The sequence below is a fragment of the Carlito syrichta genome, unplaced genomic scaffold (genome assembly GCF_000164805.1).
Source record: "Carlito syrichta isolate Samal-C Ts95f unplaced genomic scaffold, Tarsius_syrichta-2.0.1 Scaffold307170, whole genome shotgun sequence".
In the NCBI taxonomy this organism is placed as follows: domain Eukaryota; kingdom Metazoa; phylum Chordata; class Mammalia; order Primates; family Tarsiidae; genus Carlito; species Carlito syrichta.
The window spans coordinates 1,056,062-1,074,145 of record NW_007251266.1 but is presented as its reverse complement, the minus strand read 5'-3'; the positions used below and the strand labels follow the sequence as shown (position 1 = coordinate 1,074,145).

The window sequence follows — 18,084 nt, the reverse complement described above, 5'->3', positions numbered from 1 at the left end:
TGATATCCCCATTTGTATGATACATCATACAGCACTGTATGCTGTGGATATAAGCATCTGTGTCATATTGTTTCTACTTATAAGTTTCTTGAAGGAAATAGTTCAATTTTATGTTGTGCATTCAATACACATGTCTAATCTAGCAGTGTGCACCTGATAGGTGTTGAATACAGTAAATAAGTGAATAAAGTGGTATAAAATTGTAAAATTTGGCTGGGCACAGTGGCTCACGCCTATAATACTAGCACTTTAGGAGGCCAAGTTGAGAGGATTACCTGAGCCCACGGGTTTGAGACCAGCCTGGGCAACTTGGCAAGACCTCATCTCTAAAATAAATCAAAAAATTAGCTGGGCATGGTGGTGTGCTCCTGTAGTTCCAGCTACTTGGAAGGCTGAGACAGAAGTATCACCTGAGCCGGGCAGGTTAAGGCTGTGGTGGCCATGAGCATTCCACTGCACTCCAGCCTAGGTGACAGAGTGAGAGACTCCAACTCAAAAAACAAACAAAATTGTAAAATTTACCTTGATGGTTTTTCATTTATTAAAATAATAACTTTCTCTCACTTCTAGAGATTCTTCTGTCATATAGTATCTTTATTTCTTCTTATGTTGAGAAAAAATATGAGAATGTGAAGATTATCCCATGAGTATATATTTAGTTATGAATTATATTTTATATAATTTTCACATATTTGTCAAATATATGCCAAATATTCCATGTTAAACTAGTTTTATACTCTATCCTCCACATTTTCATGTCTGTGAAATAAATTGAACCCATTTTTAAAATGTGGTCATAGTTTAGAAAATTTTCCTTAATTACAGCTTTCTGTAAATTAAGATATTACATTTTGAGATAATTACAGACCCTCATGCAAATAATATTGACTGATCTCATCACTCTATTAAAAAGATACCTGCACATGCATGTTTTTTGCAACATTGTTCACAATAGCAAAAACATGTAATCAACCATGCTGCCCGTCGGCAAGAGAACTGGATACAAAAAACTGTAGTACATATACACAATGGAATATCACACCGCCATAAAGAAGGACAAAATTATGAACTTCATAGCAAACTGGATGGACTTAGAGTCTATAATACTGAGTGATCTATCACCGAAACAAAGAACTGAGTATCACCTGTTCTCACACATAAGTGGATCTTGAACAATTATCATAATATTGTAAAAAAAGAATTGTCAGTAGTGGGAAATTGCTGGGTGGAGAGGGGGCAGGATTGGCAGTAGTGAGATTCTGCCGGAGGTGGTGAGGCACACCTCATCAACAAGGGTACCTGAATAATGAACATTTGTATACTTAACCCCGAATTGTACCCCACATCTTTAAAATAAATTTTTTTAAAAAAAAAGAAAAGAAAGAAATAAAAAATACTGAGTAATTTCATGTGTCCTTACCCATTTTCTCACAGTGGTAACATCTTGCAAATTATAGTACAATACAACAACCAGGATATTGACATTCATATAATCAAGACAGGATTTTTGTCTCCAAAAGATCCATCCTGTTGCTCCATAAACTTAAAAAAAGCCACACTTACTTTCCTGCTTTTCCCATAGAAACCACTAATTTGTTCTCCATCTTTATAATTTTGTCACTTCAAGGATATTATATAAATGAAATCATATAAACAATCACAATTTGGACTGCCTTTTTTCACTTCACATAATTCTGAGGATTTATTCAGGATTCTGCATATGTTAAAAGTTTATTCCCTTTTATTGCTGAATATTTATTCCATGGCATGTATATATTATAGTCTGTTCAACCATTTACCCATTGAAGAATATCTGGGTTATTTCAGTTTTTGACAATTATAAGTAAAGCTACTATAAGTATTTGTGCACAGGTATTTGTGTAAACATACATTTTTATTTCTCTGGGATAAATGTCCTAGAACATTTTTTTAGTAAAATGCAATTGCTGGATTAAATGGCAGCTGCATGCTTATTTGGTAAAGAATCTATGAAAATATCCTCTAGAGTGGCTAAACCATTATACATTCTCAACAGCAATGTAAGATTGTTCTAGTTTTTCTCCATGTGTGCCATCATTTGGTGTTTTAATTTTTTTTAATTGATGGCCATTCTGGTATGTGTATATTGATATTTGATTGTGGTTTTAATTTCATTTACTTAATGGAAAATGATGCTGAAATAGTTTTACATACTAATTTACCATCTATATATCCTCTCCAGTGAAATGTCTCTTCATATCTAGGTCAATTTTTTTATTGTATTTTTGTCTGTCTGTTGTTGCTCTTTTTAACTATTCAGTTTTGTGAATTATTTATATGTAATCTTTGAGTTTTCATCAAAATGTTAATTTCAAATATTTTATCTTCATAATGTTGTTTTTCATAGAGCAAGTTTTTTTTTAATAGACTGTACTTTTGGTGTAGTCTCAAAACTCTCTAGTTTTAGATTGCAATTGCTTTCTATTTTTTTTTCTAAAAGTTTTACAGGTTTACATTGTACACTTAAATACACAATCTATTTTAAGTTTGCATAAGGTGTGATGCTTAGGACAACATGGTGTTTTGGTTTTGTCATGGGATTTTTGTGTGTTTATTAACATTCACTTACTCTGGTACTATATGTTGAAAAGACCTTCTTTCTTCCATTAAATTACTTTTGCACCTTTGCCAGGTGTTAGCATACTATGAGGGTCGGTTTCTGAGTTTTCTGTTTTCTTTCATTTATTGATGTGCCTATCACTGCTAGTTCCAGGCTTGATTATCTAGCTACTAAAAAACGATTTTTTAAAGGTTTTTGAATCCGTTTAATGTAGAAGCTATTTTAAGTGTAAATTCTTCAAATAATAATGCCATGTTAAATACTTTTTAGAATGTTGTCATTTTGTTTATAAAAATTGAGTATTTTTCTAATTATAATATGAGGTCTGGCAATTAAGTTTGCAAACTTTTCACCATGCATTTATATTGGCAGCACTCTACAAACAACTCGGTAAGATTTCATAACCTTGTATGTCATTGTCTCCCAATTGTGTTTGTGTCAAAGTGTGGCAGTGTCTTGCTGAGTGACCATATTATTATTGTTGCATGTGTTGTGTGCTGTCACAAAAATGTTAGCGCTTGAATTAGAGCAATGAACAGGCATTGAATTTCTTGTTACATGTGGCAAGAATGAAAGTGAAATCAGGGGCACATTAGTCCAAGTTTATGGGAATAATGCCACAAAGGAAACGGCAGTGTACAAATGGATTAAACGTTTTTCTGAGGGAAGAGAAAGCATAACTGATGAAAAGCGATCAGGATGGCGAGTAATTAAGCAGAATTGACAAAAACATTGCAAAAATGTGTCAAATCATGCATCAACTTCATCGGCTGACGATGAGAAGCATAGCAGACCAAATGAACATCGATAGAGAAACTGTTGGAAAAATCGTCACTGAAAATCTTGGCATGAGAAAGTTGTGTGTAGAAATGGTCCTGAAGGAGCTCTTGCATCAAAACACTGCACCAGCTCACACAGCATTCTCAGTAAGGGAGTTTTTAGCCAGCAAACAAATAACTATTGGAACACCCTCCCCATTCACCTGATCTGGCCCCCAGTGGCTTTTTTTCTTTACCTGAAGATAAAGAAAATATTGAAAAGAAAATATTTTGTTGACATTCAGGACATCAAGGTAATATGATGACAACTCTGATGGCCATTGCAGAAAAAGAGTTCCAAAAGCGCTTTGACTGGTGGACTAGGTGCTGGCATCAGTGTATAGCTTTCCCTTGGAAAGTTAATAAAGGAGACTGTTTACCTGTTTGATGTCCAAGGGCAGTACTTCAAAGATAACCATAGTGATACTCGGCAGTGAGGTATGTAGCAATTTTACTAGGATGAGTTTGCATATTTAATTGTCAGAGCTTATATATAATTTACAAAGTCACAATGAATAAGGTAATACAGAGCAAAAGGAAAGAGAAAAAGTCAAGTTACACAATAGGAAAATATGCTTTTGATTAGAATCTCCTTGCTTTTACAATGTAATTAACTATTTTAAGTAAAAAAAAACAAAAAAAACAAATGTCTCTAACAAATATAGCATGTGTGTATTCCAAAAGACTAAAACCATCAAATAGCAAATCTTCTTAACTGTAAAAATCCAGTGTGTTCAAGGTTTTCAAAGCATTATACGAGGCTTCCTTCCTTAAGTCCATAAATTTTTATTGTTCATCTTAAAGCTCATGTAATTCCTTGAATGATTTTCAATCATTCATTCCTTACAGATACTAATCTGCTGAACTGCCTTTCTAACATTTACTTTGCTTTTTAACCATGCAAATTATATCTAAGTACAAAATACTCCACAACCATACATACTGCTCTAATTGTGTTGTTGAGTTGACATGGAATAATGAAACACTAATTGCAATTACAGCATTTTATTTGTTCAGAATTATTTATTGGCTTGCTCCACCTGCAGAAGCTTCTTCATACCAAAGCTTATATTTAAATACTACCAAATAATTCATTGGTCACAATCTGAATTAATGTTTTCATCAGTATCTTCCCAATATACACATTGAAGCTCAGGGCACAGTCAGCAGAAAAGTTCCTAATCCATACATGCATGAAATACCCGAGTATATACCAAGCCTTATCCTGAAAAATTCAGAAGTACACATTTGTTGGATTTGCTAAACATTGCCACATTCCCCTCTGAAAACAGATGAACTTGGGTCAGGAGAGGCATAGGCCAAATGGTCCCAATTATTTGTCAGGCAGATATGGAAAAAAAGGACATTGTTCCACATCTCACTTGCACAAAGTAAGTGTCCCCCTGTTGTTACTGAATATGTCAGATACTTCCTAAGTGAGTAGATGGCTAGGTAAAATTATGCACTATCACCTGAATGCATCACAAATAAAATTCTTATAAAGGAGACTGTTTACCTGTTTGATGTCATATGCCAGAAGGACATATTTTAAATCTGGTGAAACTGAATGTCTTGATGCTTTGAAGGTTACCTAGAAAAAAAAGAAAAAAATATTTTTAAAAGCTAAATATAGAGAGATTAACATGAATTTGGAATATAAATATAAAAAAACTTAATTCTCATCATAGCACGATGAAATGCCATTCTTATTCTTATTATTTATTTTATATATGTTCAAATAAATATAAAACTTAAAGAAGTCATATTAGATAATTTAGTAATTTAGTAATCTTTCTATATTTTATACCCTAAAGAATACTTTAATGTTTTTATTATTAAGAAAAAAATTCAAAAGCTCACTGAAATTCCTAAGTAACCAAAATGCTTTCACATTTTAATGTTAGGTTAAGCAAAGGGGAAAGAAATGTTGACATTATGTGTAACATGATTTTTTTGTCTCAGTGCTTTTTTGTCCTATTGATTGAATATTTCTATTTAAAGAAGACACATAAAAGACTATTTTTAAAGGAATTTCCAGGGTAAAACACAAATAAATAATTGATTGTATTTGATGACAAACAACGACTCTGAATCTGATTTTTACCTATAATCTAATAATTGAACAGACTTGGTAGCAGAAGGAATTTGAACTACATAGTGAAAGAGAAATACATTGAGGTCTTATTTGAAATAGAGATATTTGTCAAGTTCCTATCTAAAGAGAGGGCAAGCAAATTATTGATGTATCAAAAATCTCCAAAACACAATCCAAAATAAATTGTATGGGAATTTTAGGTAAACTAGATAGTTTATATAATATTTTCAGGAAAATGCATACACAAATAATTTTGCACACCAACGTCAGGATAGTTTCCACAATCCTGCTCTCTATGAAGAACAGACAAGGGTGAAGTTAGGTTTTTCGCTTTAAAAAATATTCGTTTCACTTTTTTAAATAGGGGTCCCAAAATGTAATGCACAGAATAAGAAACTCAGACTAATCAGTACTGGGAAAGTTTGAGTGGTGTAATACAAATATGCATTTGGTCTTTTTTCCTAGTTTCTGGCACAGAAGTCCCAAATCCCTTGAAATTTACCGAGTGATAGAAATACTTTTGTTATTTATAGAAAACTCCTCTCAAACATATCTGAATTTATACTAATGAAACATCAGAAGACTCTTTGTAGAGTTTGGGGCTAGGTTATGGTTTCAGGATAGAGCAGGTCATCAGATCAACACTGTGATTACAGGGTTAGGACTTTTAGCCCTACCCCAGGATGCAGTAGTAGGAGAGAAGAGCTGGAGATTTGAGTTTAATCCTCTGGTAATTGGCTTAATCAATCACAATTAAGTAAGGATACACGGTGGGGGAGCTTCCTGATAGGTGAACATACTGATGTACTGTGAGGGTGATATACAGCAACTTTGAAGAGATAGAGACTCCTGTGTTCAGGACCCCTTTGGACATCATCCCAGGTACCTCTTCATCTAGCTGTTCATTTGTACTCTTTATAATAAATTGGTACAAATAAGTCCAATTCTTGCCTGAACTCTGTGAGTCATTCTATAGATTTATTCAGTCTAAAGGGTGGTAATTGGAACGTCACATTTATAGCCAACTTGGACAGAAAGCACGTATCTTCAGGACCCAGCATCTAAATTGGAGGTTGTCTACAGCAGGGGTTCCCAACCTCCAGGCCAGGGATGGTATTGGTCTGTAGCCTGGTACCGATACCTAGCCTGTTAGAAAGAGGGTCACACAGCAGAAGGTATGCAGTGGGCTAGGGAAGTTCTGTCTTCTGTCAGATCAGGGATGGCATTATATTCTCATAGGAGCAAGAATCCTGTTGTGAACTGCACATGTGACTGATCTAGTTTGCACACTTTTTATGATAGTCTAATCCCAGATGAACTGAGGTGGAGCTGAGGCAGTGGGGAGCAGCTGCATATACAAATTAACATTAGCAATGAGATTGGACTGCAAACCGCCCCCCCAGCCGTGTCCATGGAAAAATTGTCTTCCTTGAAACTGTTCCCTGATGCCAAAAAAGTTGGGGACTGCTGGTCTAGAGGAACTGAACTCCGTAATCTATAGTGTCTGCCTTGACTCCTGGTAGTTAGTGTCAGAATTAATTGAATTGTAGGAGACTCAACTGGTATTGGAGAATTGTTGGAATGACACCGTTTGTTAACCTCTGAGCCAGATGTGCAAGAAAATGGAGTAGTCAGGGAGACATACCATAACATGGCAATGATAAGATTGAGGGTTTTGCCTACAAACACTCTTATGTAGAGTCTATGTGTGACATTTTAGAAGATTGATAACTGATCATTCATCTCAAGAATTTTAGATTTTTTTTAAATGTCTATTTCTATAATGATGAAAACCACAACAACAATGGCAACATTAGCAGTTACCATTGATTAGTCATCTATCATGTGATCTGTAAGTCACTAGGAACTTTGCAATTATCAACTATTCTCAGTAAGTCTTAGGGCAGTACTGTGAAATAGTCATCCCCGTTCTCATCTCTCTCTCTCATTAACTTATTACATATGGAAATTTAATAATTAATTTGTGGGGAATTTAGGGTGACAGTGAAGACAAAAGGTCATCTCTCCCAATTTACAATATCAGGAGGTGTACTATTCTGAAAATAATGGTTAACCAAACAGTATATTCTTATTTAAAAATTGGGAGCCGGGCTCGGTGGCTCAGCCTGTAATCCTGCGCCTTTGGGAGGCTGAGGTGAATGGATTGCCTGAGCCTGCGGGTTCGAGACCCGCCTGGGCAGTGAGACCTCATCTCTACAATAAATCAAAAAATCAGCCGGGCGTAGTACCGCATGCCTGTAGTTCCGGTTACTTGGAAGGCTGAGGCGGAAGGATCGCCGAGCCCAGTAGGTCAAGGCTGCGGTGGCCGGGAGTGGCACTGCACTCCAGTCTGGGCGACAGAGTGAGACTCCAACTCAAAATAAATAAATAAATAAATAAATAAATAAATAAAAATTGTTAAAGAGTTCAGTGTCATCATACCTTCTTATGGGGATCAGTAATCGCCAATATTCCAATATCACACTTGTTTAATTTTTCTCAAGGTCACAGAGAAGCATACATAACATGATAATCTAGGAGGGGCTCTTTTCACAAGCCTTGCATTATTTTACCAGCAGGATTTTTTTGTAAGAGAGCTTCTCTGTCTGAAGCCTGAATTATTTAAAGGAAATCTCACCTTCCTCATCCCCATCCACCCTCATGTGATGTTCCTCACACAAATTAAGTTCGTGCTTTCACAGGTGCGGCTGTGCCTCCGGTAACAACATTTTAGTATCTTTTACAGTTCCTACAATTATCCAGTCCAGCACTTTATTAATTATCACTATACTGCCTCCAGCTTATGCAGCAGACAAACTGGAAAACTTTCCAAATATCTTTTCAGGGGTTCATGCTGCTGAGCTTTCTCTGAATTTAAAGAGATGCGGGGTCATAGCTGCTGCAAAGATACTGATGATACAGAAATAAGAAACTCACACTGGCATTTTAGTTAAGAAATACTAGAAATTTAAGGCTAATACTTCTTAGTATAAGCCATTAATGGTATCATTTGCTCCATTGGCATATTAATCCTTCCTAACTCCCACAGAAGACCCTTTAGTCAACAATGATTTTAATTGCAGACACTAAATAGTTATGAGGCCCAACTTGGTATAGCTTCAAATGACTGTTTAGGGAAATTTATTATTGACAATACTTTCATTATGTTACCTATGTATTTAGCACATAAATTATCACTGAAATGAAAAGATTCAGAAATAATTTCTACATGTGCTTATTGTCATTATTCAACAAGGATGTCTACCAGTCCATTTTTGGACAACCAACATGGTTCAAAATGCATTAAAATGCATGAATCCTTCCGTCGAGAAACATTTAATTGAAGGCAGGCAAGGTAGGATAAACAGAGTAAAATAAGCATGTGGGTGATTAACTAGACCAATTAAACAAGACAGATAAGGCAGTTGATCTAGTTGAGAAATAAATGCATGATTTCAGGCAGTTGGGGTATCTCATTTGTAATATCATTCCATTTTACCACGACTCACGTAGAGAATATTCACTGTAGGATGAGCACCATGGAAGACACCAAAGGTGCTATGAAATTGGGAAACAAAGTCCACTAGAACTCTTTCCATTCCATATTTGGCAGAGTAACACAAGAACCATGAATCTCTGATGTTGTTAATAGAAGAATCAAATACCTTCAATTATTAGATGTGCAGAGTAATAATGAAGCTCTCTGGGTAAGAACTGAGGACAGATGGAGCGGTCAGACTGTCTGTCTAAAAGGGGCAGAAATTCCTCAGCTCCAGACAAACACTGTCTTACAAGAAAGAACACACAGTGTTGTTATTTTTCTTATTTTCTTCATGAAAAATTAGATACCAAGATTTTAACTTAAAATCTCAAGATTTTAAAATTATAATTCAAGCCGGTCTCGGTGGCTCAGCCTGTAATCCCACGCCTTTGGGAGGCTGAGGTGAGTGGATTGCCTGAGCCCGCGGGTTCGAGACCCGCCTGGGCAGCGAGACCTCATCTCTACAATAAATCAAAAAATCAGCCGGGCGTGGTAGTGTGTGCCTGTAATTCCGGCTACTCGGAAGGCTGAGGCGGAAGGATTGCCGGAGCCCAGCAGGTCGAGGCTGCGGTGGCCGGGAGCGGCCACTGCATTCTAATCTAGGTGACAGAGTGAGACTGCAACTCAAAAAAAAAAAAATTATAATTCAATCCTTTTAAATTTTTCTGGGGGCCAGACTCTGCCTAGGGGCTTCTAGTTTGCTAATGTTTGGTAAATCAATGATTGCCTTAAGGATGGGTGAGGGCAAAGAACAGTGTAATGGGGTTTGAAGAACAGAACCGTCTTCATTTGAGAAGTGTCTATTCATGTCTTGTGCCCACTTTTTAATAAGGTTGTTTGTTTTTTTTCCTTTTAGCACGTTTTACTTCCTGGTAGATCCTGCATGTTAGGTCTTTGTGAGATGAGTTGTCAAATATCTTTTCCCATTCTGTAAGCTGTCTCCCCACTCTCTTGATGGTTTCTTTTTCTTTGAAGAAGTTTTTCAGTTTGATAAGGTCCCACTTGTCTATTGTATCTCTTATGGCATGGGATTTTGGAGTTTTGATCAGAAATTGTTTGCCTGTTCTGATTTCCGTAGTAGCCAACATATACATGAAAAAAAAATGCTCAGCCTCACTAATCATCAGAGAAATGCAAATCCAACTACACTGAGATGACCACTTAACTCCAGTAAGACTGGCCATCACTAATAAAAATAATAATAATAATAACAGATGCTGGTTAGGATGCAGAGAAAAGGGAATGCTTCTACACAGCTGGTGGGAATGCAAATTAGTTCAATCTCTATGGAAAACAATGTGGCGATCCCTAGAAGAGCTAGAAATTGGCCTTCCCTACAACCCAACAATTTCCCTTCTGGGAACATACCCAGAGGAACTTAAATCATTCTACAAAAAAGATTCCCGCACATGCATGTTTATTGCAGCACTATTTACAATAGTAAAAACATGGACCCAACCATGCCTCCCATTGAAACTGGACTGGATAAAAAATTGTGGTACATATACGCAATGGAATATTACATAGCCATAAAGAAGAACAGAATTATAGACTTTGCAGTAACTTGGATGAATTTAAAGTCTATAATAGTGATTTATCACAGAAACAAAGAACTGAGTACCAAATGTTCTCAATCATAAGTGGATCCTGAAAATTTACCATAATACTATAGGAGAGTCAGTAGCCAGTCACTGCTAGAGGAGGGTGGTGGACACATAACATCAATGAGGGTACCTGATCTCAAATCAGGCAAACTGGGGACCAGAGAAAGGCCCAAACTTTACCTGTATGATGATCACTTATATGCCTAATCCTGAAGTGTACCTCACATCTTTAAAATGAATTTTTTTAAAAAAAGTATAAATAACACAGACTGAAATTTATGAAAATAAAGACACTGTTTACAAAGTCAAAATAAATGAAGAACAGAATCGCATTATTTTCATATATGTGGTGGTATGAAGTGAAAACTTCATGATCCAGTTTTTTTCAGTAAAATGCAATTAAAGACTACACTATGAGAATAACCTTCACAAAATGAACAAGAAGCTTCAAATAATTCCTGGGAGGTGGGTGATAATGCCATGGGTTACCACTAATGTTAATTATGCTGAATTATTACCAACATATAATATGGCAGAGATAATCACTGTTTTCATAAGTGATAAACTTGAAAGAAGAGTAAGCAGCAAAATAAAATTTTAATTTAAAGATTTACCCTTGAGGTTGGGTAGAAAATGAGTTGAACCAGATGACATCTTGAGGTCATGAGATCTGGTAAGAGACTCTCATAACAATCTAGGCAAGTACTATCAAGAAGTTAAGGAAGAAGCAGAGTCAGAGAGAGGAAGAGACATGTATTTTGTGAATGAAAACAAAATAATTTAAGGATTAGATTTTAAGACAGAAAAAGAAAAATGTGTACAAAAAAATAACTCCATGTTTTCAAGTTTTTCTCCCTGGCTAAATGTTGCTTTTGCAACATTCTAACTTGGGACATGAAGAAAAACGAGCATATTTTAAGGACAATTTTAGACATTAAAATTTTATACATTTTGGCTATAGTCCCTAAAGTAAGTGCACAGGATTTTGTGTATAAAAATCCTTGAGTTTAAGAGAGTTGCCTGAAAGTTTAATCTTTAATCATTTCTATGATGCATTAGATAAAAGTTTATGTGCACTGCAAAGCCATCCCCTCTAAAGAAAAGGGGCAAATTCCCTCAAACAACATGCTGTATCATAATAACAGTGAAGTTATTATGAGTATTGTTTACTATTACTTTTTTTCTTTAAATGTGAAAGTTTTCTTTATCCTGTATCTTGGTTTCGTCCTCTCCACCTGCTATAATAACTTTACCTTTCCCTTTTCCTTATTCAAATTGTATTTCTCTAAAATATCATTCTATTCTTCTCCTTTAAGCTTCCCTGTCCTTTTTTAGCTCAAGTGATTCATTTGACCTCACGTGTATATAATTACATGTGCAGTTCATCTAACAATTGACCACTGTTTCTTGATTGCTCTTCTAGGTTGTTGGGAAGTGCAATTTACATCTTTTATTGCCACAGTAATGTCCCTATTAACAGGCTCTGTTGCAATGATTCACTTGTGTCAGAAACATTATAACTAGAGGTAGAAATGAGATAATGATGGTGTCCTACGATGTCAGATATTAGAGATCATGGCAGGAAATCATTAAACACAAACTTAAATGTCAAAAGTGCCAGAAAATATAAAACATTCATTTGTGTGACTTGAGACTGAGAACGACTAAGCAAGAAGTTGGGATGAAGGACTTATTTGCCTTAAAATTGAGAAATGACAGGGGAGTGGGAACTGTGAGGTTGTGATGAGTATTGTTCTAGACCTTAGAATAAGTTGGTGATCAAAATATCAATAGGCATCTGTATTTTCAAAAATATCTTGGTCCAGGAGGTTTACCTAACTAATCCTGAAAATGTAGATGAGTACATTTTTTAACAGAGAACAACGAAAATAAGAATGTGTATCTTCATGGATCCTATGACCTGTATACTGCTCCCGCAAATTCCAGCTCACCCAACTCCCTGTCTCACACACACACACACACACACACACACACACACACACACACACACACACATTCCCTTAATGTTTAATTTATTTAGGGTATAACTTCCCTCACTACCCAGTCTCATTATTAGGTTATTAATACTTAATCAAAATGTTTTTAAAAGTCATCTTTCATTCTAGAAAAATAAAATATTAATTTTTAAACATACAGTTAAGTATATATTATGAATAGGTTTCTTTCCCAGTGCAGTTTATACATGACAAGATTCCCTGGCTAGAGCATGAGGAAAAGCATTAGAAAGCCAGTTGACCTTTAGTAGGTGGGAGGAGGGAGAAGGGTTACTAACTAGTTGTAAAGAAAAGAAAGGGAAGCTTCAAGAAAGGCTAGACAAAAAGGCAGCAGTCCGTGGCGTGACACCCAAAAATGGACTCTCTATTGCTGTCTGGCTTCAAACGAGAGGAACAGAGAAGAAGTAAATAGATAAACTTTTATTATTTAAGCTCTAAACAAAGTCATGGTTTATTCTCTATACCTATAACTGTGTATATATATACAAGGATATTTTAAATCAAATTTTGTATTGTGTTTTTTTAGGTTATCTTTTCTTAGTTGCTCAATTAATTAGTATAGTACTTGAATTAAATTATTTTTGTGCTATCCATAAAATGCACATTTTGTAAATATCAGAGAAATGGGCCCTCTTGATCCCTGTTCCTCTCTCAAAGAGAGACACTATTGAATCAGCACCTACTAATCCATGCAGACTGATTCACGTATATTTTTATTGCTTAATACATGTAAACATCAAAATAATATTCCATTGATTTATGTCATAGATATACACTAAAACTTTTTTTTTTTTTGAGTTAGAGTCTCACTCTGTCACCCAGGCTGGTGGAGTACTGTGGCACGCTCCTAGTCACCGCAGCCTCAAGGTGCTGGGCTCAGGTGATCCTTCTGTGACAGCCTTTTCAGTAGCCAGAACTACTGGCGCACACTACCACGCCCAGATAATTTTTTTACATATTGTAGATATATTGCCCAGGCTGGTCTCGAACCTGTGGGCTTAGGCAATTCTCTCACCTCGGTCTCCCAAAATGCTGGGATTATAGGTCTGGCCAAAATTTTTAAAACAATTTTTATTCTTAACAGAAGGTAGAAAGTAATGGTGATTTAATTTTACTAATAAGTTTTAAAAAACAGGGCAGACAAGGCGACTTTGAAAAGAATGCTAAGCCGGGCTCGGTGGCTCAGCCTGTAATCCTGCGCCTTTGGGAGACTGAGGTGAGTGGATTGCCTGAGCTCGTGGGTTCGAGACCCACCGGGGCAAATTGGTGAGACCTCATCTCTACAATAAATAAAAATTAGCCGGGCGTGGTAGCGCGTGCCTGTAGTTCCGGCTACTTGGAAGGCTGAGGCAGAAGGATCGCCAGAGCCCAGCAGGTCGAGGCTGCGGTGGCCGGGAGCGGCCACCGCACTCCCGTCCGGGCGACAGAGTGAGACTCCAACTCAAAAAAAGAAAAGAAAAGAAAAAAAAAGAATGCTAATGTTTCCCCACCCAAAATGTCAATAAATTTAAAAAACTGTAGGGTGAAGAAAGAAGGAAAGGAATGCTGTAACATATATTTATGCAAATTATTTCTTTGTAGTACAGTTTGTGCTGATCTAATGACTATTCAAATTGTCTTAGTGCTTTCTAATCATCATACTTCAAATGCATTTTTTAAATGGTGCTGTTATATTCAAGTATAGTGTATTAAAGGATACAGCATACTGAAATAAAGTAAAAACTATGGAAGCCCTAAAAATATCACATTACAATTTCAGGATCAATCTTTCTTACCATGGCCTCATAATATATATCTGTTACAAGGTGTACAAAATAAGATGAGTAGACTGGAGCAGTCCAATAGCAAATTACTTAAATTTATTCTTGTCATGACATTCTATCAGGCCAATTTTACAGACCATTTTTTCATAAATGTAAATAATATAGGTTATTATTTTAAAATATGAACATTTTAAAATTTCAGTTAGCAATATGATTTCATTTTTGGAATAGGCAAAAAGATAGCTACCAAAAGTTTTGCAATTCTCATATTTATAAAAAGAAAGGAAACTATGATGTTGATTTAATTAAAAATATTTTATTCTGGTTGAATTTATTTTTTTAAATAAGACAGAAACATAGAAATAATAGCAGTCTAAGGAGTAAATCTTGATAACTGCTTATTGGGTCAATTAGAGTTTGTAAACATTAATGTTAATTAATTTAGGATTACAGTTAATAATTCCGATGAACCAGAGAAAACACAGGTTAGTAACTAAAAAAGATATTCACTTGTGCCAGATTTGAATCATATTTTATATATTCTTATATATTTCTCAGTAATATCATGTTTGGTTCTTCTGTAGTTGAGCTGTTTGACCATTCCTAATGTTACATTAAATTTGATACCAGACGTTGGAGGTGGAGTTTAATGGAAGACGTTTGGCTCATGAAGGTGGATGTTTATAAAAAGGCTTAATGCCTTTCTGGTGGTAGGAAGTGACTTATCCATCTTTCAGTCTCCACGAGAGCTGGCTGTTAAAATAGCCTGGCACTTCACCTCCTGCTCTTTTACTTCCTCTCCCCACACGTGATCTTTGCACACACAGATTCCCTTTTGCCTTGTGCCATGAATGGAAAAAGCCTGGGGCTCTCACCAAATGCAGATGACAGTACCATGTTTCTTGTATAGTCTACAGATCTTTGATACAAATAAACTTATTTTTAAAATACATTACACAGTTTTAGGTATTTCTTTATAGCGACATGAAAAGTATGAAGACAGCTATCTACCTTCTCTTTTCCATCTTCTGTCTTGAATTGGATTAATCACAACTTTTTATTTTTTCCTAGTGCCACAATAGATTTAGCAAATAAAAATATAGGGTGCTCTGTTGCATTTGAATATTAAACAATAAGATATAGTGTAATATATAAAAAGAATGGCAAATTATAGATCTATGAAAATTATGTGATAAGAATGGAATATTCTATAGTCATAAAAATAAATGAACTACAGCTAAATGCAAAACTGTGTAAATCAGTAACAGAATGCTAAATGATAAAGAGAAGGATAAGAAGATCATGGTCTATCAGATGCTGCTTTCAGGATTCCAAACCAAGTGATATTAAGTAATACAAATGTAGGTAAACATATATATGTAGAGAAACAAACTGAGTTAGACATTCACTAGGAACTCAAGGATATAAAAATAAAAATAATTTACACAGTGAATTTGTTTTAAATTTGAGTTTTGATTTGCTAAGCTTGTAATTTAATGCTTCAAAGCTGAAAGCCATTCTTTATTGACCATCTTGTTAGAAAGATCCATTAGTAACTCCTAAGCACAGTTGAGACCAGGGGTTGTTTGCAACATGTCTTGTTTCCTGACATATATATGTAATTGTTTTCTTAAGGTATATGAGCTAGAATGGAAATGGTGGGTTGTGAGGTATGTGACTCTTCTATTTCACACATTAATGACAAGCTGTTACGTAAGTCAAAACACAAATACACTCCCGCTAGCAATGAATAAGAGGATTTTTCCTCATTCTTTCCAACACTTGGTAATATTACGGTTATGCTTAGTTAATAGGCTAGGTGCAAAATAATATCACCTTGTCGATAAATATTTCTGTTTATAAATTATATTAAGCATCCTTTATTTTTTACCAACAGTACACTTTTGTTGAGATGTTCATATCTTTAGTTCATTTTTTATTTGATTTGAAAGTTTATATATTATTTACATAATGTATTTCTGTTAATGAATATTTTTCACTGTGATTTGATCATTTATAATTTAGCAGATTGCTATGCTAAAATATTTGTGCCCTCTAATTTTAACACAAGATTATGATAGATAAGGGATGCAAACAAAAATATAAGGGTAATTACAACCCAGAAGAAGATTCTAAATATGCAACTTACTTGAAAAATTGAAGAATAAGAAGTCTCAGGTTTTTAATTTTGAATATCAATATTTCTTGACTATGATAACAAGTGGAACAGTACACCTCATGCTCAGGACTCATAATAATAGATTGATTTGCTGTTTCCTGCTACTTTGTAAGTATCATTTGATAAGCACAGATACCATAAATGATGCTTCTCTGCCAAGGCAAAGAACAATAGTAAAGGGAAAGAGTAATTTTAGATTTACTTCATTGGTCTCACAGCACTTTCTACTTAGTTGGGGAAAATACGAGGCCTATAAAATCAAGTCAACTCCAGAGAAATGGCAATAAGGGACAATTAGGAGTGGCCTAATTGTTCCATTCTTTGGTTCAATGTCTTGAGCAAAATCCCTAGATATGAAGTAAGAATTGCTTTTTTTTTTCTGTCTCACAGTCATAGTTGCAAATATTACTGATCTCCTCAACTGTACTTAGGAGGGCAGACATTCACCAGCTGAGTTTCATTTACTAAACACCATTTAATGGTCCCAAGTCAAAAATAATTTCTTGTATTGTCCATTTTCTCAGAAACGTTCATTAATAGCTTCAGTGTTTTTTGAAATGTATAGAGTGCGAAGATCAACATTTTTTCCTGCATGTTTTTACATGTCCAGGTAGGGATTGAATTAAGCCTAAGGCCTATAGAATGTGGTCAGGTTGTGTGGTTTTGCATTACTATTACACATTTTATTTCATTTGGAAAACAGAGAAAATTTAAGAGTTAGATTTCTAGCCTTTATGGGGCATATAATTTCTCTAGCTTTCATTATATAAGTATTGTACAAAAAGTGAGTTTATTTTTATTTATTTATTTATTTTTTGAGTTGGAGTCTCACTTTGTCGCTCAGACTGGAGTACAGTGGCCGCTCCCGGCCACCGCAGCCTCGACCTGCTGGGCTCCGGCGATCCTTCCGCCTCAGCCTTCCGAGTAGCCGGAATTACAGGCACGCGCTACCACGCCCGGGTGATTTTTTGATTTATTGTAGAGATGAGGTCTCGCTGCCCAGGCGGGTCTCGAACCCGCGGGCTCAGGCAATCCACTCACCTCAGCCTCCGAAGGTGCGGGATTACAGGCTGAGTCACCGAGCCCGGCAAAAGTGAATTTATTATATCCATTTATTCACAACTTTTTATTCATTCATTTATTCATCCATTTCTTTTCTTTTTCAGACCAGTAAATAACAATTACAGTTCTACCAAAAGATTTGAAATACAGAACGCTTTTCACTGAATAACGGTAATATAAGAATACTAGAAAGAAATCTTTGTGTAAACAAATTAGATTATTTAGATTAAAGGAACAAAGTCTTAGAAAGATATAAATCTCCAAAACCGACATGAATTTTGGAAAAAAAATATGAAATAAGACTACAATACGTAAATAGTATTCAGAAAATTTCCCCTCAAAAAGTAACCCTAGCTGGGCTCGGTGGCTCAGCCTGTAATCCCAGCGCTTTGGGAGGCTGAGTTGAGT

At 35.5% G+C, this 18,084-nt stretch overlaps 1 protein-coding gene across 5 annotated transcripts in view; it reads right to left on the bottom strand.

Moving 5' to 3' along the window:
* The window catches only part of DPP10 (dipeptidyl peptidase like 10), a 579,521-nt gene that overhangs the window by 339,471 nt on the left and 221,966 nt on the right, over positions 1 to 18,084 (bottom strand). For 4 of the 5 annotated variants that reach the window (XM_021715500.1, XM_021715502.1, XM_021715498.1 and 1 more), the window contains one exon: positions 4,934 to 5,008. In XM_021715500.1, coding sequence (XP_021571175.1) covers positions 4,934 to 5,008 — 75 coding nt within the window. Of the gene's footprint in view, positions 1 to 4,926; positions 5,009 to 18,084 lie in introns of all 5 variants that reach the window. The other variant, XM_021715501.1, reaches the window with a different exon arrangement.